Source organism: Cololabis saira, chromosome 6 (genome assembly GCF_033807715.1).
Source record: "Cololabis saira isolate AMF1-May2022 chromosome 6, fColSai1.1, whole genome shotgun sequence".
Taxonomy (NCBI): domain Eukaryota; kingdom Metazoa; phylum Chordata; class Actinopteri; order Beloniformes; family Belonidae; genus Cololabis; species Cololabis saira.
Window position 1 is genome coordinate 12,903,674 of NC_084592.1, and position 27,647 is coordinate 12,931,320.

General features: G+C 41.3%; 2 protein-coding genes across 2 annotated transcripts in view; one reads left to right on the forward strand and one right to left on the reverse strand.

Annotated features, from left to right (window-relative positions):
- Positions 1–27,647, reverse strand: part of itgav (integrin, alpha V) — a 563,305-nt gene that overhangs the window by 232,010 nt on the left and 303,648 nt on the right. The gene's annotated exons all lie outside the window — the stretch shown is intronic.
- Positions 254–27,491, forward strand: trim45 (tripartite motif containing 45). Its single transcript, XM_061724404.1, has 8 exons — positions 254–893; positions 5,229–5,517; positions 6,637–6,782; positions 7,628–7,944; positions 21,770–21,899; positions 23,065–23,179; positions 23,372–23,498; positions 26,219–27,491. The coding sequence occupies exons 1-8, from the start codon at positions 439–441 to the stop codon at positions 26,371–26,373; spliced, it is 1,734 nt and encodes a 577-aa protein (XP_061580388.1). The 5' UTR covers positions 254–438; the 3' UTR covers positions 26,374–27,491.

The following is a 27,647-nucleotide window of genomic DNA, read 5'->3' on the forward strand; positions in this document are numbered from 1 at the left end:
CTGTTTTATCCTCAAAAAAGCTTTTACTATTCCTTTATATATAGAATGACAATCACAGAACATGCTGGGTAAATCACATGTTCTGTCGTCCTGCCAGTAGATGGGGGCAGTCGGGGTTTCAGGCCTTCAGGAAAGAGTCCTGAAGTTTTGGGCCCACCCCGGATAACCGGGAGGAACTTCCCACTGCTCTAGCAGGTCTCAAATGTCCCATGCGGCCTGAACGCAGCACGGTGGTCCCCGAGGAAAACTAGTTAAAGATTAAAAAAACTAATTACAGAAGACAAATCTCCGCAGTCAGGGTGTTGCAAAGTTGTAGTCGTGCAAAAAACGGATTCTACGTACGTTTTCCTTCACTTTTGACCACTTTGCGGAGCTCGGTGGGTTCATGGTAGGTTATACTAGAGTGATTTGTCTGCAGAAGTCCCCAAAAACAGACAAATGTCGCAGTCTGAGCAGAAAAAAGCTCTAGATGAGGCACCGAGCCCGGAGCACGGACTGAACGGGGGTCCGGTGATCTCCGGGGCGGTGTGCGGGGTGTGTGGGCGGCTGTACCGGGACCCCCGGCTGCTGCCCTGCCTGCACTCCTTCTGCTGCGACTGCATCGGCCGGCTGGAGCCCTTCACGGCCCCCAGGAGCCCCGGGGACCGGGGGGACCGGAGCCCCGGCCCCGCGGGGGTGTCGGTGCTCTGCCCGCAGTGCGACTCCGAGGTGGACCTCCCCCAGGCCGGGCCGGCCGGCCTGAGCAGCGACCCCCTGGCCCTGCAGCAGGTGTTCCGGGCCAGCCTGGCCGCGGACGGCCCGCTAGGGTGCGACCTGTGCGGGGAGCCGGGGGCCGAGAGCCGCTGCAGGACCTGCGGGCTCTGCCTGTGCGGCTTCTGCTGCCAGGCGCACAGGTACGGTACTCTGATCACACCTGGATAGAGGTGTCAAAAGTATTCACATTCATTACTCAGGTAGAAGTGTAGATACTAGAGTTTAAAAATACTCCTGTAGAAGTTGAAGTATCAACTCAAGTTTTTTACTTAAGCAAAAGTATAAAAGTACTAGTTTCAAAACTACTTAAAGTATAAAAGTAAAAGTAATGTAAGGGGGAAAAAGCCATTAAAGACAAAAGCCATTGAAAATGAATGCATCTTAGTATAATGCAAATATATTAAAGAACCATATATGTGCACTATTGAGCATTAACATGTGTTTCAGAGAGCAGAAGATATGATGACTAGTTGCCTATAAGTATTGTAATGGTGCAAAAAGTCAAACTTCATGTTATCATTTATCCCAACCTTTATTGGAATGTACATCCAAGTTTAGTTGCAGGAATCTGAGGGAACGGATGTAAGACAAAACTGGACAAGAACATCTGAAACAACCACAACCAAATTCACTCTATCCGGATGGAGCAATTTAACTGGATAGTTTTTTTTAAAGGCTGAAATAAAATAGATTAACGAGGCTGTTTTTAAAATGTAAAGAGTAAAAAGTACAGATAATTGCGTGAAAATGTAAGGAGTAAAAGTAAAAAGTCGTCTGAAAAATAATTACTCCAGTGAAGTATAGATAACCAAAATTTCTACTTAAGTAAGGTAACGAAGTATTTGTACTTTGTTACTTGACACCTCTGCACCTGGAGCTCCACCAGGACCAACCCTGGGGCCCTGAGATCTGTATTATTTTATTTTTTATTTTCATTATACATTTGTAGTAACAGAAAAATGAAAGGAAACAAATATGTAGCAAGATGAGTTACACTTCACATTAGGGGTGGGACGATACGGGTAACTCACGATTCAATACTGTGGCGATAGGTTGCCCACGATAACGATAATATCATGATACGCGATATCTACGATCTTCGATATATTGTAAGAAATTTCATCAACGATATATCACGATATATGTGACTGAAAAAGAAAAATTACCCATAAAAAGGAAAACGTCTGTAGTTATGCATTTATTTAATGCCAAAACTTCATACAATGTACAAAGAAAGTGCATTTGTACAAACCTCACTGCCTGCTAGGGTTGTAAATGTAAACACTGTACAGCTGGACAAATTAAAGTGCATGAACATTAATAACATGTTTTATATAAACCAGGACAGTGCACCACTTTGTTTCGAATACTGAAAAGTCAGTAAGCAACTTCATTTTGCATAGTACCTCACTGGCTCCTAGTCTTGTAAATGTAAACACTGTACAGCTGGACACATTGAAGTGCATGAACAATAGTGCGGTGACAACTGCGTAAATCCTTTATGTGTGTTGTAATAAAATATCAATATTTGCCGTCAGTTTATGGATTATTTATTGCGACAGAGAGCGCAACAATATATTGCAATATCGATTTTTTTTTTCCCCACCACTACTTCAGATTATCCTTTATTCAGCTTCTGTAAATTGTTTTCAGTTTCAGTTTTTTGTTTTTGAAAAATCCTTGTGTTTCGTTTGTCTGGTGCACCATAAGAAAACCAGTGAACAGAAACCACATAGGTAGGAGAGAAATGCACACGGTGGTCATCAATCCAGTTGCATTTATACTGAAAAAGGGAGCTGTTTTGTACGTTATAGGAGCCGATGTTGAAAGAAACCTAAACATGTCACATTTTCAGCCATATATTTTCTGTTGTCTATCTCTAATCTGACATGCCAACCCAGCAAGATCTACGACAACCAAAACCCATAGAAAAACAGGAGGGGACCCATCAATCTTAAACATCCTCTTCCTCTTCACCGTCCTCACTTAAAGAACTCAGCTAATCAGTCTGGTCATAAAACAGGAGGTGGTTCTGCGCTGAGAGCAACCATCAGTGTACAATCTTATAGAAAAACCCCTCATACTTTTAACAATTTCATAAAATCCTAACAGTTTGGTTTAATTCGATGAGAATACAAAGAAAATAGAGAGCTAAAGTTTGTAAATATGAATTAGTCTATTCAAAAAAGAAAGAAGAAGAATACAAACAAATATACTTTCCCTGCCCTTCCCTCTCTGCTGTGCTTCAGCTCTCATTCCCACCATAGACTGTAAAATTAAAGGACAGACCGTCCGTGACGTCATCCATAGGTTTTTATTTTATTTTTTTTCAGGAGCAATTTTTCCTCCAACTGTGTGCACCTTCTTTGTAAATGGGCTGAATGAACAGGTCGTGTCTATCAGCTGCTCCAGCCAATCCCTGCCAGTGTAATGGTGTAATGTTCCGTTTCAGATGTGGTGTCATTAGGAAATCAGAAATGACCACTTTGTTTAGTTGATGCTAAGTTAGTGCCAAGTGCAGTGCCCTATGGAGAACTAAGATAGGTCGCAGCTCCTCGACTGGCCGCTGGCTGCAAAAAAGGGTCAATCCCCACTTACTCCCATGTTAAAATGTCCAATTTTAGAGCAGCACCTGGATCATAAGGGGGGACCCTACTGCTGAAGACCAGCTAGACGGAGCAGGAAAAGATAAAACAGACAGAGAGAATGAAAAACAGAGAAAGGAGAGACACAGACACAATGGCTAACTGGTGCACTACTAGGAATGACTATATGTAGATGTATATGTAGATGTAGACAGCAGACACTGAGGTTGGGGGGGGGGTTGTTGCTGCAGGTCAGGACAGGTGGGAGCAGCAGTGGGATGATCAGAGAGGGGGACTACAGGGCAGCATGCAGCTCCTGATGCTCTGGCCTGCAAACAACGTTAAAAAAAAGTTATTTTTGCATGAAATAACCAAATTAATTATTTTTAATTGAGAAAAAGAATAGAAGTTATAAAACAAAAATATGTCCAATGAAAAAACTGGATTTATACAATAAGAGGAAAGACCCGTTCCAAGTATTAAGAGGAAATCGAATGACAAAGAACTTTATTGTGGCCATTTGCATACAAAATGAAACAAGTTTGTAATGTTTTATTTCAGTAGGTGGATCCTGATTCCGTCCCAGGACTCTGTTGTGTTATGTACTAAACATATGTAGACACCAGTGTCCCAGACAACCACCTACAAATGCTTCCTGACCGGTTGGATAAGAATCTGTCCTGAATGTGTTCAGATCTAGTTTTCTGTGATCAGCTCTCTCAGGATCGTTTTAATGAAGGTTCTGTGTGGGGGGGCTGGGCTGACCAGGACACGTTTAAATACAAAGTAATATAAAGCATTAAATAGTAATTCAGCAATGCCTTTTTTTTTTTGGATATCTTGGAGAATTCCTGTCTCTGTCCAGTTTTCACTTTCTTTGTAGAGTCTTGCAAATTATTAAGCAGACCCAGAGGAACCAGATATTTTCACACATCGTTTCTTTTATGGCTTATTTTCTGGGCATGGTGACAGTTCCAGGAAGTATAACAGAAATCCATATTATTTATGTTACAGAGTTTGCTATAATCCTTTCTTTAGTATATGTATTGTCTTCTTTGTTCTGTCCTATTTTATCTTTGTCTTGGAGTTGAGTTAAAACTAGCTTTTTTTAATTCCATTTTGCTGTGAAACTCAGCAGCCAGGTTCTGTTTAGTTCTAGTTGGTGTTTTATGCAGTAGTGGCAGAAATATCCTCATTATCTAGAAATCTGGGGGATATTTGTTCACTGCAAATACTTCTAAAAATATGCTCTGCCAGTGGAGTAAGAAAACATTTCTCGTGTAGGATTCTTTAAAGTGGGGCTGGGCGATATGGACCAAAATTCATATCTCGATATTTTCTAGCTGAATGGCGATACTCGATATATATCGATATTTTTTCTGTGACATAATTGGGGTTTCCCCCAAAGCATTATAGCATAGCATCTTTGTTAGCTTCATTTTTTCTGAGGCAAACCCTTAAAAAAAGTTTTAACACAAAGCGTCGTGCCAAATGTCACACAGGTTCCTTTATTAACAGAGGTCTGCACAATATCAAAATGTATAAAACAAATGAAATAAAAATAAACTGCCTGCATATATAGAATAAAATGCTTATTGAATAAAATAAAACAAATATCCCTTTCCTGCATAACAATTAAATTAAAATACACTGTGCAATTAATACAATGTAGACAGTAACAGGCAGACATTTCCAATGAGGTTGACTTTAAAGTAGCAAATTAGTCTTTTTTAGTGCTTTATTTTGTTCCCTGTCAGCTAATAACAGGTCAGAGGAGAACAGAACATCTGTCCAACACCACTAGTTTGTAATGACATCTGTAATTAAACAGGACCTTTGCTTTGAAACGCAGCCTTGAACACCTCCGTCTGCTTCCCCTCCTGTGTGCAGGCGGCAGAAACGAACAGCGTCTCACTCCGTCCTGCCTTTGGCGGAGCTGAAGGCCTGCGGTCGCCTCCGCCGCCCCGTCCTCTGCTCGTTCCACCCCGGCCAGGAGCTACGGCTCTTCTGCGAGCCCTGCGACCTGCCCGTGTGCCTGGACTGTGCCAGCACTCTGCACCGCGACCACCTCTGCCGGCCCACGCGGGACGTCATAGATCGCCATGGCGACCGCATCCGAGAGGTGGTCAGCGTGTCCCTGCGACCTCGCCTGGAACAACTGGCCAAGTCACTGCAAAAGGTCCTGAGAAACCCTCATCTACCTCCAAGTTTTGACACATTTCTCTTATGTCTCAGCTGTTTATCCTGGTGCTGTTTGCAGATTATGAGCAACTACACGTCACTTTCATTGTAGTGTTGTTTCTGTCAGCCTGTTTCAACTTTAGTTTTAGACTAGTCTTTGGGTCAAGCTATCATGTTAGTTTTTATTAGTTTTAGTCACGTTCATACTTCTTTTAGTCGTGTCAAGTTTCAGTCGACTAAAAGTCTGAGCATTTTAGGTCTTATTTTAGTCAGAATTGTCCATTTTAGTCTAGTTTTAGTCGACTAATCAGATGTAGACAGCTTAAACAGTCCTGGCTGTTAAGCTGTCTACATCTGAAGTTACACACTTCTGCATGTGTGTAACATTTTAGTCTCGTTTTAGTCAAAGATTGTATTTAGCCAAACCCATTTTACAATTCAAACAAGGTTCTCTTATTATTATATTATTGTTACCTTATAGACTCAAGAATACATTATTTATTTTTCCACATTTCTCCCCATCTTTTTCTTTTTTTCAACGACACATTGGGTTTTCTTTTCCACGTCTATGTAGGAAAGTGTATCCAAAGATGGTCTCTTCTTCTTCTTCTCCCCCCCAGAGCAGATCCCCGCGTGGCCGGCCATCGGTCCCTTTCTCTATGTAACTTTGTTTTTAACTGACGTGAACCTGGAGCTCTGCGTTAACGGCATCAGCCTCTAACTCTGCAGCTGCATCTTCTGGATCTGATTCCCCTCTGCAGCGTCTGGGATGGAGGACCCATTTTAGCAGAGTTTTTATTTTGTAATCTACATTTTAGTCTCGTTTTTATTCCTCTACGATATTGCATTATATATGTAATTATCGTTATCGTCACATGACCAGCATTTTCTTTGCGTCTCGTTTTCCTCAGGTGATAAAGGTTCGTTGACGACGATATTTAGTCATAATTTTCGTTGGCGAAAGAAACTTTAGTTCATTGTTTAGCTTCTCAAGAAACATCATGTGAAGAATAGCTCTTCCTGATTAACATATTGGGCAAAGTGAAGGTTCAAAACCGAACTTTCCCTTTAAGAGTGAATTTTTTATATTTTTATTTTCCCCTCCTCTGTGTTGCAGGTGGAGACTTCTCAGGAGAGCCTGCAGGTGCGAGTGGAAGCCACAGCAAATGAGATCCGAGCATTTTCACGAGGCTACGCCAGCGCGGTGGAGGAGCACTGCCTGTCTCTGCTGCGGCACCTGGAGGAGCTCCGGGTTCAACGCAGGTATGAAGACTCCGCAACTGAATATGGCGATGGTCCGAGTCCTCGTAAAAGAGCTTATCGTGTATGGATCATTGTGTAAACTGTTGCTTTGAGGAGTTTTTCAATTCCCTGCTAATGCTGACATGTACATGTGAGTTCATATGTGCCGTATTTTCCGGACTATAAGTCGGAGTACAAGTCGCAGCAGCCATAAAATGCATAATAAAGAAGGAAAAAACATATATGAGTCGTATTTTTGGGGGAAATTTATTTGATAAAATCCAACACCAAGAACAGACATGTCATCTTGAAAGGCAATTTAAAATAAAAATAGAGTAGAGGCAACAACAGGCTGAATAATTTGTACGGTATGCTTACGTTACATGACAAAACTGAGAACCTGCCTGGTATGTTAACATAACATATTAAAGAGTTATTCAGATAACTATAGCATAAATAACATACTAAGAAGTTTACCAAACCATCCGTGTCACTCCAAATAACTAAAATCCAATGAAATCTACATCCTGTGTTACTTTTAAACAACTCCACTAACTCCGGAGGTAGAAGATGTGGCGCTTCCTCTTCTACGTCGGTTACGTTTTTAAAAGTTACCGCCAATGTTGAAATGATCAACACAGGCCTAAAGCGCCCTCTTGCAATTTAGTGTGAAAATAACATGGGAAATGGTAATAATGTATTAATAACTTCACACATAAGTCGCTCCAGAGTATAAGTCGCACCCCTGGCTAAACTATGACAAAAAAATGTGAGTGATAGTCCGGAAAATACAGTATTTAAAAAAACCCTAATTATATCACGAACAGGGCGTGAAACACCCAGCTTATAATAATGCCTTGGTCCAGGAACAACCTGCACCTGCAGAGCGTGCAGCTGCAGCAGGCGCTGCTGGACGTCCAGGGCAGCGTGGAGTTCGCAGAGCGACTGCTGACCTGCGGCTCCGACGCCGAGATCCTCAGCGCCAAAGGAGTGACCCTGCGGAGACTCACTGCTCTGGCAGGGAGCAGTCATGACCCTCGCCCAGAAACGGTCGCCCCTGACGACGGCAGCAGTATCTGCTTCCTGGCCAGCGAGCCGGCCGGCAGAGTGGAGGGCTACCCGGTGGTCGGGGTGGTCCACTCCAAGACGCTGGACGTCAGCAGATGCACCGCTGAAGGAGAAGGTAAACAAATACGTCAAAACGTTTAGTTTTAGCGTGTTGTAATATTTTATTATTCTAATGTTTTTTGGAATAAGTCTTTTAAAATGATGTGTTTTTCTTCTTCTGTGTGTTAACATTGTGGCAGAAATTACCTTTGTCAAACTGTTGCTAGGACAAATCTGTCATCTCTCACTTCCATTGTAAAAACGGGGTTTTACATCACTTTATTTCTAATTATTGTACCAAAGAAAATCAACAGCAACTAGATATAAATAAAAAGGAACACTTCAGATACCGTCTAGTGAGTTTAAAAAAAACTGAGGTTTTTGGAGAAAACAAGATATTTTGATTAGTTTAGCTGATAGCACGGTGGAAGGTGTGTATGGAGCCAAATCAAGGCCAAAAGTTTTGCTAATTTGAAAATAAAATTTGAACCTGAAAATTCTTTTTTACAGTTTCGATTTTTTTTTTCAGTTTCAGAACTTTTTATTTCAGTTTCAAATCTTTTTTCAGTTTCAGATCTTTTTTTTTCAGTTTCAGATCTTTTTTTCAGTTTCAGAACTTTTTATTTCAGTTTCAAATTTTTTTTTCAGTTTCAGACTTTTGGCCCTGATGTGCGTGGCATCAACTGAGTGTCACTGAGAGTGACAGCATAACAGAGAAGGCGGGGGACCTTCCTCAGTCATGTTGCCTTCAGGAAACGTAGGTTGCAGGAGTTATCAGTAGAAGTATGAATCAACACTGTATATACACCATATTCACGTGATTGGCAGTGGAAAAAACTAATATTAGTTACACATTTCTGTTTAAAAAGCTGTTTTAGACCGTACTTGGCACCAATCGCAGTATAAAAGCAATAAACTTGCCAGACTGTACAGTTCAACAGCCACACTTTAAAGTTTGACATTTCCCACTTCCACATACTACCAAGTACGGTCTAAAGTACGGTCTAGAGTGCACGGTGAGAAGAAGGTGTGCAGGAGTTTTCTTTTTATATTTTATACTAATAGAAAGTTTAAAACAAAATAATCCAGTGATTTAATTTTGATACAAGACAAGAAAAAACATTGCTTCTTCCATTGGTGTGAACGAGAGAGATGGCTGTTTTGTCCAACTGGATATTCTGACCCGGATGTAGCAACGGAGAATGATTTTTCTGATTGGTCAGTCAGGGATCAATCAGAAGGCTGACTAAGGGTCAATTGTCTATAAGAAGAAAATTCTCCGAAGAGAGTTGTAGTGAGAGTAGGTGGTCTGTTGTGGAGCTCCCGCGGTCCCTGGTGACCCTTTGCCAAGCAGCTGGAGCCATTTCTATTTAAAGCACCTACGATGTTAGGCTGTAATGGAATCTGAGCGGAATTCTTCTGAGGTTTACATTCACAGACCAAGTTTGGGATATTTGAAAGTTTTAGCAGACAGAGTACCGCCCTGCTTCCTGTTCTCAGTCTGTACGGGTCAGTCCGTGTGGACGGAGCTCTCTGAGCAGGTAAAGGCTGGTGTTTACTGCAGGGCTTCGGCTCAGAGGCAGGAATTCCTTCAGAGGAGAAGGAATGTTGAGGTGATTAAACAAGCCTGCAGGGCATGTTTACACTCAAACATAACAGGTCCGTACGCACGCTGTGAAGTGAAGGGGATTACCTGTTTTTCTGTAGACTGAGGCCCCATCCACACAAAGACAAGCCCAGGCCTAAATGCAAAAGTTTTATAAAACCAGCGTATCGTCCACACGAAGTTGGCGTTTTGAGGGTCTGCAAACGATCACCTTTAAAAGCAGGTTCCAGAGTGGATGGATTTGAAGACGCCATTTACGTGGCTCCGTTGTTACTGCCTCTGCAACTTTTACAACGTCTTCCGGCTTGTAGTCAGGACTTTAAAACGAACAACAACAAAAAATAAAAACAGTCTGAATTAAAGAAGGTTTGAGGGATTAACGGTTGGACCGTGTTCTGTTGCCGCTAGTACTGCATCAAAAATATGTGAGATGAAGTAGAAACTATATCTGTAAAAGAGAAGTAATCACATTTATGTACAAATGAAATGCAGAAATGACTGATGTGATATCAAACGATCACAGCAATCGAGTAGAAAGACTTTGCTCAGTCATCAGACATTAAACGGTATGATTGATTGCTTTCCTTAGTTTTATGTATGTAGAATATATTGATATATGAAATAAGCCTGCACTATGTACATTGAAACAATATCAATAAGGCAAAAACAAAAATACATCACAAGGAATGACAATAATTCACTCTAATTAGTAGAATATATTCAGCCAAGACAAATTCCAAGATGACGTCTGCTGAGATCTAATTCAAATTAAATTACCTTCTCAATTAGCCTAATGAGCTGTTCTAATTATAGCAGGGTGCAGTTTTGTATTTATTCATTTATGTACTTGGTTTATTCAATGTTTCTGGATTAGAAATGATTCACTTTTGATGTCTGCATAGTTTGGCTGTAGTGAAGAATCGATATAATCACTGACAAAGTTAGTTGGCAACAGATTAAATAGCCAATAATGAGTTGGTTACATCATCACTCGTCTGGTTCAGGCTGTATAACGGTGTTCATGATTCTTTTTATGACATCAGTCAATATAACGGCTTAAAAAAAACAAGCATGGCGTGTTTTTCTGAGCGGTGGTCACTCGGTGTACACGTACCCCAGTGTGTAGTGCATCCTCCCCACCAGTACTCGAGTTGTAAAAGAAAATCAGGGGGGATGGTGGATTTGATCATATGGGGACATAATTTGTGCTGATTACAAATAATATAATATATTACAAATAATAGCAGTGACCAAAACACCTGCAGAAATACTGCAGGAATGACATAGCAGCAGTTAAATGCAGCCTTCTGTAAGCTTTAAATATCCACTGGGCTTACATCAAATACATCAAAACACAACAATAAAAAACAGTTTTCTGAACTTATCAATATGACTCTGTCCTTCACAGGGTAAGTAAAATGGATCACTGCAAAAACTCAAAATCTTAACAAGAATATCTGTCTTATTTCTAGTTAAAATATCTCATTTTAGTTAAAAAGTCTCATTACACTTAAAACAAGACTCATCACTGGAAAAAACAACAATTTTCACCTGTTTCAAGTAGATTTTCACTTAAAATAAGTAGAAAAATCTGCCAGTGGAACAAGATTTTTTTTTGCTTGTAATGAGAAGATAAATCTTCAGATTTTTCTACTTATTTCAAGTGAAAATTTACTTGAAACGGGTAAAAATGGTCAAATAAGTTATTTTTCTGGTGTTATTTTTCTGGTGATGACTCTAAATGTTGAAATAGCAGTAAAACCACATTCATTGATGAAATGACATAAGGGATGGAAAGGGGGGATGGCAGTTTTACAGGGGGGATGATTTGGACCGTTTTTATTTCAGGGGGGATGCCATCCCGCCTTATCCCCCCTCAACTCCAGTACTGCTCCCCACACTCCCATCCCATGATCTAACTGGGGCAGAATCTGGACTCATTCCTGAACGTAGCGTTCCTTCATGTGTTCAGGTTCCAGTGTACGTGTCAGACACCAGCCCGGGCCTGAAGGTGAAGGACAGTCATGGCAGACCTCCTGGCAGGCCTGTGAAGCTTGGGTTGGCTGCAGTCTGTTCTGTTGTCTGGGCAGGGAGCCAGGCTCGTTGCTTTGGCCCCCCGTTAATCAGAGGTGTATAATCCAGGTGCCATAAAGTAAAAATCCTGTCCAGCAGTTGTTCCAACCCTCTGGAGAAGCATGTGAAGACAATGCTACAGCAATTTCTGCTGTTTGCAACATGGGAATTGGTTGTTTTTTGCAGAGGTGTTTAATCCAGATGACATAAAGTAAAAACCCTGCTGTGTTTCTGGATCAGCCAGTGCATTTAGAACAGGGGGTTTCACTAAGGACTTACCATTTAGCTGCAGAGGAGCTGGTTTAGTGATGGTTGGAACAACTGCCCACAGGATAGGATTTTTACTTTATGGCACCTGGATTATAATAATAATAATAATAATAATAATAATAATAATAATAATGAATTTGATTTATAATGCACTTTCCATTCGGTGAATCTCAAAGTGCTACAAGAAAAAGGTAAAATAAATAAATAAAAATAAATAAATAAATTTGGCAGATCATTGATCATAGCTGGCGTATGAAAAGGTGGGTTTTAAGTCCTCTCTTAAAAGAGTCAATTGACTGTGGTTCTCTCAGGTGGGCGAGGAGGGCGTTCCACAGTTTAGGGTCAACGGAGCAGAGGCCCGTCTCCCATAGTGACCAATTTAGTCTTGGTGGGTTTGAGGAGGTTGTTCTTGTTTGCTGAACGGGTGCGGGTGGGGGGCTGAATATGGATCAGCTCCTTGAGGTAAGGGGGTGCGTTGCCATGGATGCATTGGTAGGTAAGCAGGGAGATTTTGTAATCTGTCCGGGAGGTGATGGGGAGCCAGTGCAGTGAGTGGAGGATGGGAGTGATGTGGTCATATTTGCGCACTCCCATCAGGATCCTAGCAGCTGTTCTGGATGTATTGGAGCTTTTGAAGGCTCTTGCTTGGGATCCCGATGAGAAGTGCATTGCAGTAATCGAGCCTGGAGGAGATGAAGGCGTGGACCAATTTTTCGGCATCTTTCGGGGACAGGATGGGGCGGAGTTTGGCTATGTTTTTGAGGTGGAAGAAGGATTTACCGGTCAATCTAAGTTCCCACCCTCACCTATGGTCATGAACTTTGGGTAATGACCGAAAGGACAAGATCGCGGATACAAGCGGCCGAGATGAGTTTCCTCCGCAGGGTGGCTGGACATTGAGAGGAGTCAGAGGTGGCTTGGGCATCTGTATCGGATCCTCCTGGACGCCTCCCTAAGGAGGTGTTCCAGGCATGTCCCTCCTCCCTAGGGAGGTGTTCCAGGCATGTCCCTCCTCCCTAGGGAGGTGTTCCAGGCATGTCCCTCCTCCCTAGGGAGGTGTTCCAGGCATGTCCCTCCTCCCTAGGGAGGTGTTCCAGGCATGTCCCACCTCCCTAGGGAAGTGTTCCAGGCATGTCCCTCCTCCCTAGGGAGGTGTTCCAGGCATGTCCCACCTCCCTAGGGAAGTGTTCCAGGCATGTCCCTCCTCCCTAGGGAGGTGTTCCAGGCATGTCCCACCTCCCTAGGGAAGTGTTCCAGGCATGTCCCTCCTCCCTAGGGAGGAGTTCCAGGCATGTCCCACCGGGAGGAGACCCCGGGGAAGACCCAGGACACGCTGGAGAGACTATGTCTCTCGGCTGGCCTGGGAAAGCCTCGGACTCCCCTCGGAAGAGCTGGAGGAAGAGTCTAGGGTGAGAGAAGTCTGGGCATCTCTGTTGAGACTGCTGCCCCCCGGAAGAAGATGGATGGATATTGTCGTGCAACCTTAGTATGAAATTCTCACATTTCTTTCACTTTATTTGGACTTCTTTTGAGCATAAATGTTCAATTCTTTCTAAGAACGGTAATGATTTAAAGATAATCTATCATTTACTCACAGGAGTAAGGAGGAATGAGCCCCGTTTTTGTGAGTCTGACATTATTCACGTTCCTCCAGTCCTTGCAGGGATGTACCCATGAGTCTGGTTGCTGCCTCCTTCTCTGTCTGTGTGGGCATACACACACACACACACACACACACACACACACACACACACACACACACACACACACACACACACACACACACACACACACACACACACACACACACACACACTGCTTCCAGTGGAGACTTGTAGGAGCTTGTGTGCCTCCGTTGGAAACTTTAGATTATAGTAAATGTTTACTTGTGTGAGAGGGAGAACCAAAGCAAACACAGACCTCTGCGCTGAGACCGGTTGGTCTCAAAGAGCCAGAGTATTGTTTACCCAAACATCAATGTTCCTTTTGTGGTGTCAGGCATTTGTTAAGGTGCTCACCGAAGCGTTTACTTTCTGTCCTTTGTGTTGGCCTTGTAAGGCCCATTGTGCTGCAGGGATGACATTTCCATCCATTGACTGCTCCTTTTTGTACTGAGCTTTTCTTTTTCCCTCGTCTTTTAACCGATATCAGAAAATGCTCCTCCTGTGGCGGTTCGTTGTTTGTCCCTAGCAAGGTAACTGGCATCAGCGGGGTCGAGCTTTCCATTAAAGGGTCGGATAAAGGCCAGATTTCCACGCTTGACAACACAGAAGCTCACTGATGATTATCACCTGTGTGTGATAAGAGCATTTCAAAGTGTTGGAGTGGATTGAGAGGCCGTGCAGCTCAGGTGAACTGTGACCTTGAGCAGTTCTGAGCAGCTGCCAGCCTCTCAGCTTATCAAAGACACACACGGCAGCACCAGTGCTAACGGCAATGGAGCAGCCGGTCCATTTCGTTCTTCACCTGTTTGGAGCAGATTAGCTGTGTTAGTGGACGTAATTTACACTCCAATCAAATGCTAAAGAGATATAGCAACACTGCTGTTATTTAGAGCTTATTCAGCTGCACAACAACCTGCCTTTCTTGCTGGTATGGACGGTCAGTCATCAGGGTTATGACTTTAAAACTTTAAAATGCTTGATTAAAGGGCTACTGAACTTTTCTCTTGTTGTTGATACCTAAGAAGCCTTTCAGGTGAGACATGAAGCTTCATCACAGCCAACGGCTAGCTGTAATCACATTCGCTGCTTGGCACTGCATCGACTCTTGAGCATATTCATTCATATTTGAAAGTGAATCCGTTTTATTATGCTATTCATTTTTAACATTAATTGTAACACACGACTGTGACTCGCTGTAGGTTGGCCTGGAGCAGTCAGAAATGACACATGAAACTGGAGGTCTTTTTGTGCATAATTCATGTACAAGACAAAATACTTTTATACTTTATGCAAAAACATTAGATTTTTTTTAAATGCATTAAAAAGAAAGAGTTCAAAAGTAGAATAAGAGTTCAAAAGAATTTAATAAGATGCAATAAATAAAGGTTGTAGTGCATTGTGGGAGATTACTGAAATGCAGCAGTAAATAAAAAAGTTTTCAACCTTGACTTAAAGCAAATGAGAGTTTCAGCAGCCCTGATGCATTCTGGGAGGTGAGGAACATAAAAGCTTAACGCTGCCCCTCCGTGTTTAGTTCTAACTCTGGGAACAGAAAGTAGGCGTGACCCTGACGACCTGAGGGTTCTGGTTGGGTCATCATGGACCAGATCAGAGATGTGTTTTGGTCCGAGACCTTTCAGAGATTTATTAACCAGCAGCTGGATTTAACATCTAGTCTGGGACGGACAGGAAGCACGTGTCAAGATCTAAGAACTGGAGTTATATGGTCTAGTCTCCTGGTCTCAGTGAGGACTCTGGTCTCCTAGTCTGGACTCTGCAGCTGGTGATGGAGGTTCTAGACCCGTGAGACCAGCGTTACAGTAGTCCAGTCTACTGGAGATAAAAGCTGGACCAGTTCTTTTAAGTCCTGCTGAGACATCAGTCCTTTAATCCTCCACATGTCCTCTAGGTGATAACAGACTTCATTACTGTCTTAATGTGGCTGTTAAAATTCAGATCCGAGTCCAGAAACACTCCCAGATTTCTGGCTTGGGTATTTGTTTGTACCTTCATTGCTTAAAGCTGAGTGCTGACGTTTAATCTTTCTTCCTTGGCTCCAAACACTATTATTTCTATTTTGTTTTTCAGGCAATTCAGGCACATCCATTCTTTAATTTGATCAATGCATTTGATCAGTGTTTGAACAGGACTGTATTCTCCTGGCGAGATGGCTGTATAGATTGGTGTGTCATCTGCGTAGTTACTGTAGCCCTCTCTTGGCATGAAGCCATTCTGCTGGTGCTCACTTCTGTCCTTAGTCCAGCTTCTATGACTCTGTCACTCCGACACATCAACTTAAATCCCTTGTAGTTGCCTCAACTCTGCACATCCCCCTTGTTCTTGAAGATCGGCGTCATCACACTTCACCTCCATCCTCAGGTATCCTCTCGCTCTCTAAGATCAGAGTCAGAAACTCTGCTGCCACCTCTCCCAGACACTTGCACACCTCCACATGTATATCTCCAGGACCAGCAGCCTTCCCACTCTTCATCCCCCGACTTTCACTAATCTTTGGCACCTCTTCTACTCTTTGTTCTCTCTCATTTTCTCCATTCATCAACTCTTCATAGCACTCTTTCCATCTTCCTAACACACTTCTGGCTGCTGTCAACACATTTCCCTCTTTATCCTTCATCCCTCTAACCTGCTGCACCTCTTTCCCATCTCTGTCTCTCTGCTTCCCCAACCTGTGCAGACACTAGTAACTATGGAAGAGTTTTAGGGCCAGGCAGGAGAAAAAGAAAAATAATATTTTAGAGGAGGAAGATTTTTTTTTTCATTATGCACTTTGAGAAAAATGTCGAAATGTTGAGAAAAAAGTCGAAATGTCAAGAATAATGTTGAAGTACAATTTCGAAAAAATCGTCAAAATGTCGAGATTAATGTGGAAATACAATTTCAAGAAAAAAGTCATAATTTCGTGAATAAAGTTGAAATATTGAGAAAAAAGGCGAAATTTCGACTTTATTCGTGAAATTTCGACTTTATTCTCAAAATTGTATTTCAACATTAATCTCGAAATTTCGACTTTTTATCGACATTTTGACTTTTTTCTTGGAGTGCACAATAAAAAAAATCTTAAAAAAAACAATCCCCTCTCGAATATTTTTTCTCCTGCATGGCCCTAATACTCTTCCGTAGGTGACACTCCTTAATTTAAAGCGAAATATTACGTTATAAGACATAACACATAAATAACTGATTCAAAAAATCACATTATAATTTATCAAACATTATAACTAGATTGAAATATCCACTTAACATCTATAGATGTTTGCTCAGAAATTCACATCACATCAGTTATAGAGAGGAGCACTACTGAAGTTAATTTTGTATTCATTCAAAGTAATTATAGCAGCAGCATCTTTTAACTCGGATCGATTAAAGGTCTGCAAATCTTCCAGGAGAACCGTTTCTCTGTGATGTACTGCTGTTTTTCCCTGGTCCTTTGATGGATGCTGGTTGGTGTCTGGTACAACTGACTCATGCGATCTGGGACAGCACTTCAACACATAAATTAGAGTTTTTCTTACGGTGCAAGTCAAGAAGTGCAGATCTATTTTCGTTGCAACAGCTCATGTTACCTGGAAGTGATGAGTCTGGGACGTTTCCATGGTTTGAGAGCACCAGAGCCGATTCGTAGCCGCTTGATTAAACCCGTCTCTGGAGTTACACACTAATGCATTTGTTCTTTGATGAAATATTTAGACCTGTTTGCTCCTACTAAATTTTAATTTGATGAAATTAACCCACTCTTCAGAGACTTATTTCAAGAGAAGAATGTTCAGATATGTGTAAGTCAAGCATGACGGTCTAAAGCAGGGTACTCCATCATCATTACGTTGCATAAATACTGGTAGCAGCTTGGTTTCTCCAGAAATGTATCTTTAACTCGTTTATCACCAGTTTTCAATATCTTTCTCTGCATCGCAAACTGCAAGATCCTTCTTCAAAATGTGATATCCAGCTTGTCTTTCTGGAGTTTATCAAGTGGATACTGCTCTCATTCCCATGTCTGCTTCTGCTCTTTAATGCATTATGTAAGTAACTGGAAGGAAAAGGGAATGTTCATGCTTGTGCAGCCATTGTGGAAACACTTTTTGACAGATACAATTAACACTAGTTGCTTTCTGGAAACAACTGAGCACTGAATCACTAAGTTGCCGACAACAAAAGCAGAAGTTGTGAGTCGGCCTTCATCTCAACACGGCGCCCATGAGCAAGAGGGTCATGTAGGAAGCAAGTTGGTTTATATCCGTGTGCAAGTTATGTCTCGTTTTATGATGCTTCTATAATGTTATAATTATGTTTTTAGAACATTCATGATAAAGTGCAGTCAGTACAAAAAGATATTGTCTGACAGCCTGTTATTCCACTGCAGATCTTTCAAGAAGCTGAAAACTTCCGACTAATAATGTTAGTAGGACTCTGTTTTGTGTCCAGCGTGGTTCTTATTAAGACTTTCATCAGCCCCTTCACAGCTGGGTTGACCTCAGTTCTGTGCTCAGTTTGTTTGATTAAGGAATGTTAATGATATGATTTGTACTTTTTTCTCCTCTTTCTTCCCAATTTGACCTGTTTCATTTCAAGTATGCACACGTTAATAAGCAGTAAGACACAGGGCTGTAATCTCCCAGTGACTGGTCGATCTATTAGTCGATGCGGCCCGGCTCGACCAAAACTGTGATTGGTCGATTCTTTAATTTAATTTAATTTCATCAGGGGGAAAGTACTAAGTTCTAAAGGGGGTGTTTTCAGAGCACAGCTCTTTCACAGGTAACGGTCTATCTTTGGACACCCCTATGTTTTTGCTATTTTGGATTAGCCCAACCCAGATAGATTGTAAAGTAGAAGGACAAGGTCCGGTGATTTGTTTATCTTCATCATGTCAGAGACATCTGCAGTGTGGCAGAATGTGATAAAAATAGATAATGGAAAAAAAAATTGAATGCAAACTTTGTAAGCAACAGTTTAGATATCATAGCTCCTCATCAAACATGCCGTATCACCTGAACACGGTAAGCCAACTAACCCCGTCCGTTCTGACGATATGGACATGTCAGAATTGACATATTTCAATGTTGTAGTCTAATAATTGTTTTGTAGATAAACCCAGAGCACATTGGTCCCCCAGATAAACCCACGCTGGTCTTTAAGCCTCTCACTCCGATAGTCAAATTTTAGTCTAAATTTGAGGGCTTATGTCGACCAAGAATTTCCTTAGTTGATTACAGCCCTACAGTAGTCTTATAAGAGAAAGGCAGGTTGCATTAGGACACGGTTTGGGTCATGGTGAAGGCATCCGTGGGTTGGGGTTAGAACAGTCCTGTCCTGCATTTTGTTTTCAGAGACCAAATGGTGGAAAAGGCAACCTCACATTGCAGAAGAGAAGCAAAACACTCAAATACCATCAGTGGATTGTCTGTTTCCAGCTCTGTCTCTCTCTAATTAATTGTAATTATAATTACGTGGTGTCAAAGGTCCAATATAACATTTTCCCAACCATCCGTCCCTCGTTCAAGCCACCCCATAGTTTGAGAATCACTGAAATACCAAAATCTGAGCTGTTTGTTCCTGGCTGGTCTTCACAGGTGATGAATGTTCAGTTCTCCAACATGCTAATATTAGTTTCCTGGGTTTGTGGAGGGGAAACGTCTTGCATCACAAGAGTGTCTGTGGAATGCAGTTCTGTCCTTCTGTTTTTTTTGTTTTTATGTATTTTTGTCTCTTTTTCTGAGCAAGGTGGATGGGAGGACAGTTGCATGTGTAAGTTCAGATCTGGAATCCCATGCATCCTTTTGGTCCACTTGTACATTGTATAAATATAAGAGACAACTTTTAGCTGCGTATTGGATTTTTTCACATCGTCTCATCCCCTTACGCAGCATTTCCATTCATCATCTCTGACGAACCTGTTAGAATATCTTAATTAACAACAACATCCCACCGCTCCTGGAAGACGCTGAACAACAATAGATGAAAAGAGAGAGGAGGATCATTTGTTATCGGACAGTTAATAGACTCTGACAAGGAAGTGCAAAGCAACATTAATCATTGATGTGAACACAACAACAGTTCAGCAGCAGCAGATGAATATCTCAAGAGCAGGACATGCTAATGAGAAGTAAAGATGTGGCGTTCTGGAAGACAGGTCAGCAGCTCCAAGACGATGTTCAGGAGGGAAGAGAAGGTGTTTGTGAGGCTGACGTCTTTAAAGGCACACGACAAATGTCCAAGTGTGTTCATTTAGTTGTGTGTCCACTGAATATCTCTTTCAGTGTGATGGTGTCTGTCCAGTTCTTTTTTGTCTTGGTCGTGAGCTTTACACCTTGACATGTCAGTAGGCAGTTATGCATCTGTGATCTTTGTGAGACCAGATCCCGTTAGCTCGATATCCCAGTCTATCAGCATTTCTTTTTCTTTTCTGTTAGAACTTTCATCATTGTGTATTCGTGTTTTGAAAGTGCAAAGTCATCCGTCTCCATATGAGTCTTTTAGTGTAATTTCTTTATGTCTGTTACTTTTATTAGTTTGAGTTCATCTAAGAAGTGAGACCAATCCAGCACACGTATACTAACAGTGAGGTTGAATTTGTAGAGAAAATAATGCTGCAATGTTTGCTCATCTGGTTGTTTATCAAAAATATTCCAATCACAGTTATATAATCAATATGTGTTTTGAAACACAGATTCTCAGCCTCAGTTTGAGAGTGTTCAGGTCCAGATTGGAGAGAGGATTTAGAAACAAAATATAACTATTCAGTTTTGAGCACCATGTTTACAGCAACGAGCATCGTTTGGTCCAGACTTCTCTCCAGCTTTCTTCACTTGATCGTTGAGATCTCTGAGGTATTCGTTTCTTTCTAACTGTAGTTTGACTTTAACATGTAAAAGGACTCTGCCACTACTGATGATTCAGTGAAAACCTTCTCGTTTGACCTCAGTGGTTCATCTGTACGACGAGGCACCATCCACTCAGCTCTGCTTCATATCTCTGTAGGCTGAAGGATTCCTCCGAAGGCTTTTGTCACATCATGAATAAACACTGGTGGAAGCCGTGCACACCCACACCACCACACTGCTTTTACAAAGTAGGGCGTTTTAAGCCTTTTCTGTACTTTTTACCATTCTGGTAAGATTGTTTGTTGGCAAATATACAATCTTCTTGTGAGGTTTGGGATATTTATGGTTTCTTTTCAGCTTGTGAAAGAGTACAAAGTCTTGTGATGATGATAGACTTGAATGATGGCACATCATCCTAAGAGAGAACATTCTCCACATAACTGAACATTGTGAGGTTGTAAAGGGGTTTCTCTTAACTGCCATCATCCACTGATGTTTTCTCTGTACATCCAGTCCTTTTAATTTAGAAGAGCTCCAAACATTCTTCTTTTTTCATAGTGAACAACACTGTTAATTAGGCTTCTCTAAATGTCCTTACAGCTTTCAATTATTTTTTTTCCCTTTATGTTCAAATGCACCTTTTTCCAATTGCTTTGACTGAAAGTAGCTGTAGTAGCTGAAAGATATGCAGTATATATATCATAGTTTGAGTCAACGTCCAGTCCTTTTACCTACTTCATTGACAAAGAAAATAGGGAAGTAGTGGATATGAAAACGGCTTTTGAATTAATCAAGAAGGTTCTAGATATTAAGGCTCTTTAAAGGCATTTTAAGTGTAATTTAAATTGAATTAAAAGTGAATACATATAAACTAAATCATTGGTAAAATCTGAATTGACCTAAAAATAACCTCAGTTAACAAACATGCCCAGGGCCTTACTGTCCATGTTTCACTTTGATCTGGTGTGTTTTTTACAACTTTCAGTAATATAAATTGGTATTATATGATATTATACTTGAGGAAAAGAGACTTGCATACAGTTAGTTGATTATCAGAACTCAAGCTTGTTAATGCAGAAGATAATTCATCTACAATCCCACGTTGACATTTGTGTAATCTTCCAGCTCAAAGACGGAGATACTGGATAAAACAAATGTTAGATTATTTTTTTAACCCTTATTCAAGAGTAAAATACATCCAGTGACACGTAGGCTGCAAGCGCTTTCTCCTTTGATTCCAGCAAGCAACTGCCTAAATAGAAGGAGAGACTAAATTGAGATTTACTACAGCTATGTAAACTGCCTTTCTCCTGGCATTGCTTTCTGAAACCTCACGTTACTCTTCACAACTGCAGAGACCAAAACCACCACAGGACAGTTGTAGCCTCTCAGTATGACGTAATTACCCTGGATCTGTCCTCTAACTGATCTAATCTGTGGTCCCAGGTCTGCAGGGGGGCCGGGAGGGCCAGCAGGGGCAGTTCACGCTGGTGTGCCGAGACTCGGCCGGAGAGCAGGTGTCTCGGGGAGGAGAGCAGGTCCTCGTCAGCATCGTCCACAAAGACAAGAAGAACTGGTGAGTCCCATCACAGTCCCGCTTCCCTTGGCAGTAGCATTTTTTGACTCTGCAAGTCATTAAATATGAAAAATGATGAATAATGTATAGATGATGCTTAACTTATGGATCGAAACTGTAGTTGGATCGATTTGAATGCATTTCCTTTGGTAAAAATCCAGCAAAATCACCATCAGGCAGCTGCTCAGTAACCACATAAACTTCAGTTCTTAAAGAGGTTTGCACATCGTGTGAGATGATGTAGTGTTCGGCAGTGCTGCAGATGATGAAAACGCTTTTAAATGTTAACCACTGAGTCATCGGTGTTACCTAACATGACTCGGTTGATGTGCTTTCATGAGGCAGCTCGCCTTCCCCTTAGACATTCTCTTTGTAGCCTGAACACAGAAGCACCTGGGAAGGATTTAGGGACTGCTCAGTGAACTAATACCATGGCCTTTGACTAAATGTTTGATTTGATTTACAGCAAAGAAGCTCCATGTGTATTATGTTTGTGCTGTTTTTATGGTACTGACTTTGACAAAACAAAGAATCCTATCAACAATGCCAAACGACACGAAAATCCTTTATTCCTTCTTTTGAGTAGTTAAAAAAATAATGTACCAAAGGCAAAAAAAAGCACTATTATCCAGAGTGCAGGGCAAAAATAATGGATTTCAAACGTCAAACAAGCCACAATGAGAAAAAAAATGTTTTATTTAGTTTTCATTTTATAAATAACTTTAGTTTTTATTTTTATTTCAGTTTAAAAGATTATATTTTCACAGTGACTTTCAGTTTTAGTCTTAGTTTTCTTTAACTACAATAACTCTGATCCTGCATCACTTCTCTAAGCCGTTTGAGCAGTTGAACCGTTTTTCTCTGCCCAGAGTCCTGCTGTTTTACCAACACTCTTTTACTTGTAGGTCACTTTGTTCAGGTCTTAGTTTTTTTAAATGTGAGCTTAAGTAAAACGGTGTTCTATAATGGTGAATTAAAGACAATCAAAATCAGATGTCATCCGTATCTTTTTCTTTTTGTCATTGAGGTGAAAAAGAATGTGTTGATTGTTCACTTAAGAATCAGTGATTTTATTTTATTGTTTCTTTGAGTTTTGGTCTTTATTTGTTAAATAAATAGGCAGTTTTTTAGGGTTAACCTATATTATCTTTTTCTTTGAATTCAGCACGGTGGCGACAGCAGTGACTGACAACAACGATGGGACCTACAGAGTTTCATTCACTCCTGAGGAACCGGGAACTTTCTCAGTGTGGGTCTGTGTCAGAACCCAACATATAAAGGTACAGAGCTGTTCTGACCGCAGAAAAAAGACTAAACTGATCAGGGCTCCTTGTAGCTGTTTTTATACTTTTCTTGCTTTTAAAATGTTTATTTTGTAATTGCCTGTGTTTAAAATCGTGCCAAGCTGCTAGCTGGACATGTGGTCTTGTCCTCGCGGGCAGCTCACAGCTTATCGCCTTGTGCTCCTGCAGGGTTCTCCGTTTATTCTGCACGTGAAGAGGAAAATCAGGCGCCACAATGGGACTTTCCACTGCTGCTCCTTCTGCTCCAGTGCAGGAGCCAAAGAGGCTCGCTGTGGATGCCCAGGAACCATGCCAGGTACCGGGAGCCAGCCTTCACATGCTGGACTGACATGTTTCACGTAAAGCTCTTTCAGACTAGATGATGTCGGGCCTGATTGGCAGATGGCAGTGACGGATCAGCGGTCGGGAGTCGGGATTAAATCCCTACTCTTAAGACTCATCAAAGAGTGTTACTGATAGCTGACAGATTGACAGATCAGGAGTTGTCTCCTACCAATATAGCAATGAATTAAACGTCTTGCCTCAATTACGATTAACAAGTGATTATTTTAGTTTTATCTCTTGCCCTTATAGATCAATCTGCTCAGATATTACACATTTATTTATTATTCATTTAAAGGTTTAGTTATCAGGGACAATGCACATTAATAATACATTTAAACAAATGTAAAATATGCCAGAATTAGCCAAAAAGGCTATTTTGCATCTGCTGTCCCTGGACTGGTGTAAAATAGTCAACCTAAAAGAAAAATTATTAAGACATAATCAATAAAACATTTCCATATAAGAAGGCTACATCAGAATAAAGATTAAAATGTAAGAGACTAAGCTAAAATACATACACACACAGGTTAACATAAGCTCAACAACAGACAATTGCTACAAACGAAAACAGAAACAACATGAAGCAGCAACAGTAACATCAGCATTAATAACACAAGACACAGTAACACACTAACAGGCCAAAAACAAACAAGACAAAAGCAATAAACACAGAATAAAAAGCCATGCACAAAAAGCAACAGTGTAACTAGACAAACTAATAGGCAACATGACAGGCAGGGCAGCAAGCCAGGAAAATTAAGCACTAAAATTTAATGTTGCCTTGGCCACTAATTAACCACTTTTTTAGATAAAATTTAAAAGAAGAATAATTTGATTGGTTTCTAATCTCAGTTGGTAGTAAGTTCCACTCACGAGCAGCCCTGATTGAAAATGCAGACTGGCTGAAAGCACTTTTCCTAAACTGAACCACACAATCTCCTCTAGCTGCTCCTTTATAAACTGGTTCAGTACAGGAGGAGCTAGTCCATGAATGATTTTATACAATAGACATAAGTGTGATTATTTGATGAGATTTTCCAGATGTAACAACTTATATTTCAATAAAATATGGCAGTGATGATAGTCATTGGATTTCTTGTCCAGTACCTTAATGGTTGTTTTATATAAAGAAAGTAGTGGTTTGATTGCAGTGTTACTAGCTTGAGACCAGGTTGTCAAGCAGCACGTTATATGGGAGAATGGGATATTTTTCTAGTTGAGAAAGTATGACTCTTGTAGTATGATGTGTTTATGGCCTGGTAGGTGCCACAGGCCCATTGCTGGAATAACTGATCATTCAGTATCTTCAGGTAGTCAACTGACCTCATTTTATAGATACAGCGTTGCTGAACCCACCCTGACCAACCTGTGATCATAGCACTGCCCTCACAGGCACTAGGCATGATGGGTGCATCACTTCATCCTTTTTTCTTTTTTTTGTGGATTAGCCTCATCAATAAGTGGTTTTGTTTAGGCTACACAACAAATCCAGTCCCTGGAGTTCTGTTGGCATTGTACGTGTGGAAATGCTCTTAGTGTCACGTATGAAACATGGATATAAGTTCCACTTGTGTCGCCCCTCACCATCACTCAAGATCTCTTTCCGATTACATTTCTTCCCTGAAGATGAAGGTTCCCCAGTTTCCCTCCAGTTTTTAACAGTGTGATGGAGAGTTCTTCACCTAACTTTAGTAGTTTCAGCAATCTCCATTGATGTTCTTTATTTATGATATGAAGCATGCCAATAATTTGACCCTTCTGAAACGGATTAACATTTTTTCATGGACATGTCTTCCATTACTGCTGTTTAAGAAATGAGAAGCTCCTTGCTTAGTTAAATCCAGGTGGTGAGCTGTTGTTTGGACAGGTAGTGTATGTCCCCTTTAGAAGCACTGTAGTGGTCGGAGGCTTGTGTAGAATATTAATGAATTATTGATCTAGATGCTCCTCTTGTGTTGGCTGTAGTTGTTGCAGCTGCATTTTTGTTCTTTAGAGCAGAAAATAATTAGATAAATGCAGAGCTTCTGTGTGGTTTCTGGACAGACTTCTTATGGATTGATGTTTGGCGTTTCACTGGAAATGTATGAACATTTAGTGTACTTAAATCCTTGTGTCTTAGTGGTGCCTGAAAGCCTCCCTGAACTATAACACGACATGGAAACACATCCCTGCACTAAATCAGTTCCGTCTGAACAGCACAGTTCTTTGTTTTCAGTGAATTGCTGTCTGTCAGGGAGGTTGGAGTAGGACCCAGATGCAGGAGACCCGAAGGCAGGAGTTCCAAAAAATCTGATTTATTTAACTAAAACAAGAACAAAAAACGCTGCTAAGCAGGATACAAAAACCAGAGGTTCAACAAGAATCAAAAGTACAAAAACGTGACATGGAACATGGAGACGATCAGGGCCGATGGGAAACAGGAACGTCAAACAAGAACTCAAACACAAAGACATGGGCTTCAAAATAAAACAGGAAGTGACAAACCGTGACAGCCTCTTTCATCCGCCCAACGCTCCCTAGAAAACTTTTAGCTTTGTGGTTTTCTTTTGTTCAGACAAGGATCCGAGTTCTTACCTTCAAACATTTCTGACAGTTTTGGCAGAACTTCCGCCTTCTTCAGAGAGTGTCAACAACTCCCTAGAAAAGTCTCAAGTCAAGTCTTCTCATGTCTTTCTCCGTGTCTGTCTGCAGGAGGGTTTAAAGGCTGCGGTCATGGCCATAAGGGACATCCCGGGAAGCCTCACTGGTCCTGCTGCGGCAACACGCTGGAGAAGTCGGAGTGTTTGCCCCCGGCGGCGTTGGCCGCCGCGTCTCCTCGCGCCCGCCTGCGAACCGTGGAGCTCTGATACGACGCCAGGACAACGTGTGTCATGATGACGGTCACCGAAGGCTGGCAGCAGCAGGGAGGGGGTCTTAGGCAGCTCGGGAAAAGGTCAGGCCAGTGAGGAGAGGCTCTGTAGATGCTAAGAAGTTCCTCACCTCTCCAGCACAAGCCTGCGGCCGTTGGCCCGACTGTGATACCGTTGCTGGCTTCGCCAGGAGGGGAACAGAATTCAGCGTGCGTCTCCTTCCAAATCAAATATCATAAAAGGCTTCCTGTAAGACACTTCAGCAGAAAAGATCGTTTAGATTTATTACCATTTTCCACCAGCCGGTTTCTCCTCTCAAGCTTCTGAGGTCTGAAACCTTGAATATGAGTTATAACCTGGTTGATGAAGCTGGATATGTTTGTACTATTTTAAATAATCCTACAGCTCATTTACAATCATAAAAGCTGTAGACTGTTATACAGTGTTCCTCTTCAGTAATCCAGCTTTCTCAGCACATATTGGAAAGCTTTAATTCAGACAGTCCCACCACTTCTATTTTAAACATTAGCTTTCCTATTAACATGATCATCGTTTTTTGTATTATTTTACTTAGCTCACCAACACCGTGATTATTAGTTTAATGGTGAAATGGTGCAGCAATCATTTATTATTTCAGATTTTTTAGATTTAAATAAAGAAATACAGGTGCTACTTTGAGATGGACCTGTGTTTTTAGTACTTTGAGACATCCTTTTTTAACAGCGACTGGGTTCTCTACCCTCAGCTCATCAGGGTTGAACAACTTGACACGGCCGCTCTCAGATTCGCACAATGAATGTCAGGCGCCCAGAGGACATTTGGCGTTGCAGCAACAGTAAAAAACGGCAGGTGTAACGATACAGCAGATACGTTTGTAAAGAACAACACCAGAGGGAACAATCCCTCGAGGCTCCTGGTGGGACGTGGACCCACATACATGTCACATGTTATTTTGTGGCACTAAGTAGTTAAAATTATTGAAGGATAAAAGGATTCATTGGGAGGTAATTCATGCACATGACATGCTGTGAAATGCTATTTACAAATCCATGCCTTTACCCAGTACTCGAGTTGTAAAAATAAATCAGGGGGGATGGTGGATTTTATCATATGGGGACAGATAATTGTGCTGATTACAAATAATATAATATATTACAAATAATAGCACTGACCAAAACACCTGCAGAAATACTGCAGGAATAACATAGCAGCAGTTAAATGCAGCCTTCTGTAAGCTTTAAATATCCACTGGGCTTACATCAAATACATCA

Bases quoted from the DNA above. Each gene is read 5' to 3' on its own strand.
- trim45 (XM_061724404.1), top strand. From the start codon at position 439: ATGTCGCAGTCTGAGCAGAAAAAAGCTCTAGATGAGGCACCGAGCCCG. The intron at 894-5,228 runs GTACGGTACTCT...TCCTGTGTGCAG, and splicing joins TTCTGCTGCCAGGCGCACAG to GCGGCAGAAACGAACAGCGT. The intron at 7,945-21,769 runs GTAAACAAATAC...CTGTGGTCCCAG, and splicing joins ATGCACCGCTGAAGGAGAAG to GTCTGCAGGGGGGCCGGGAG.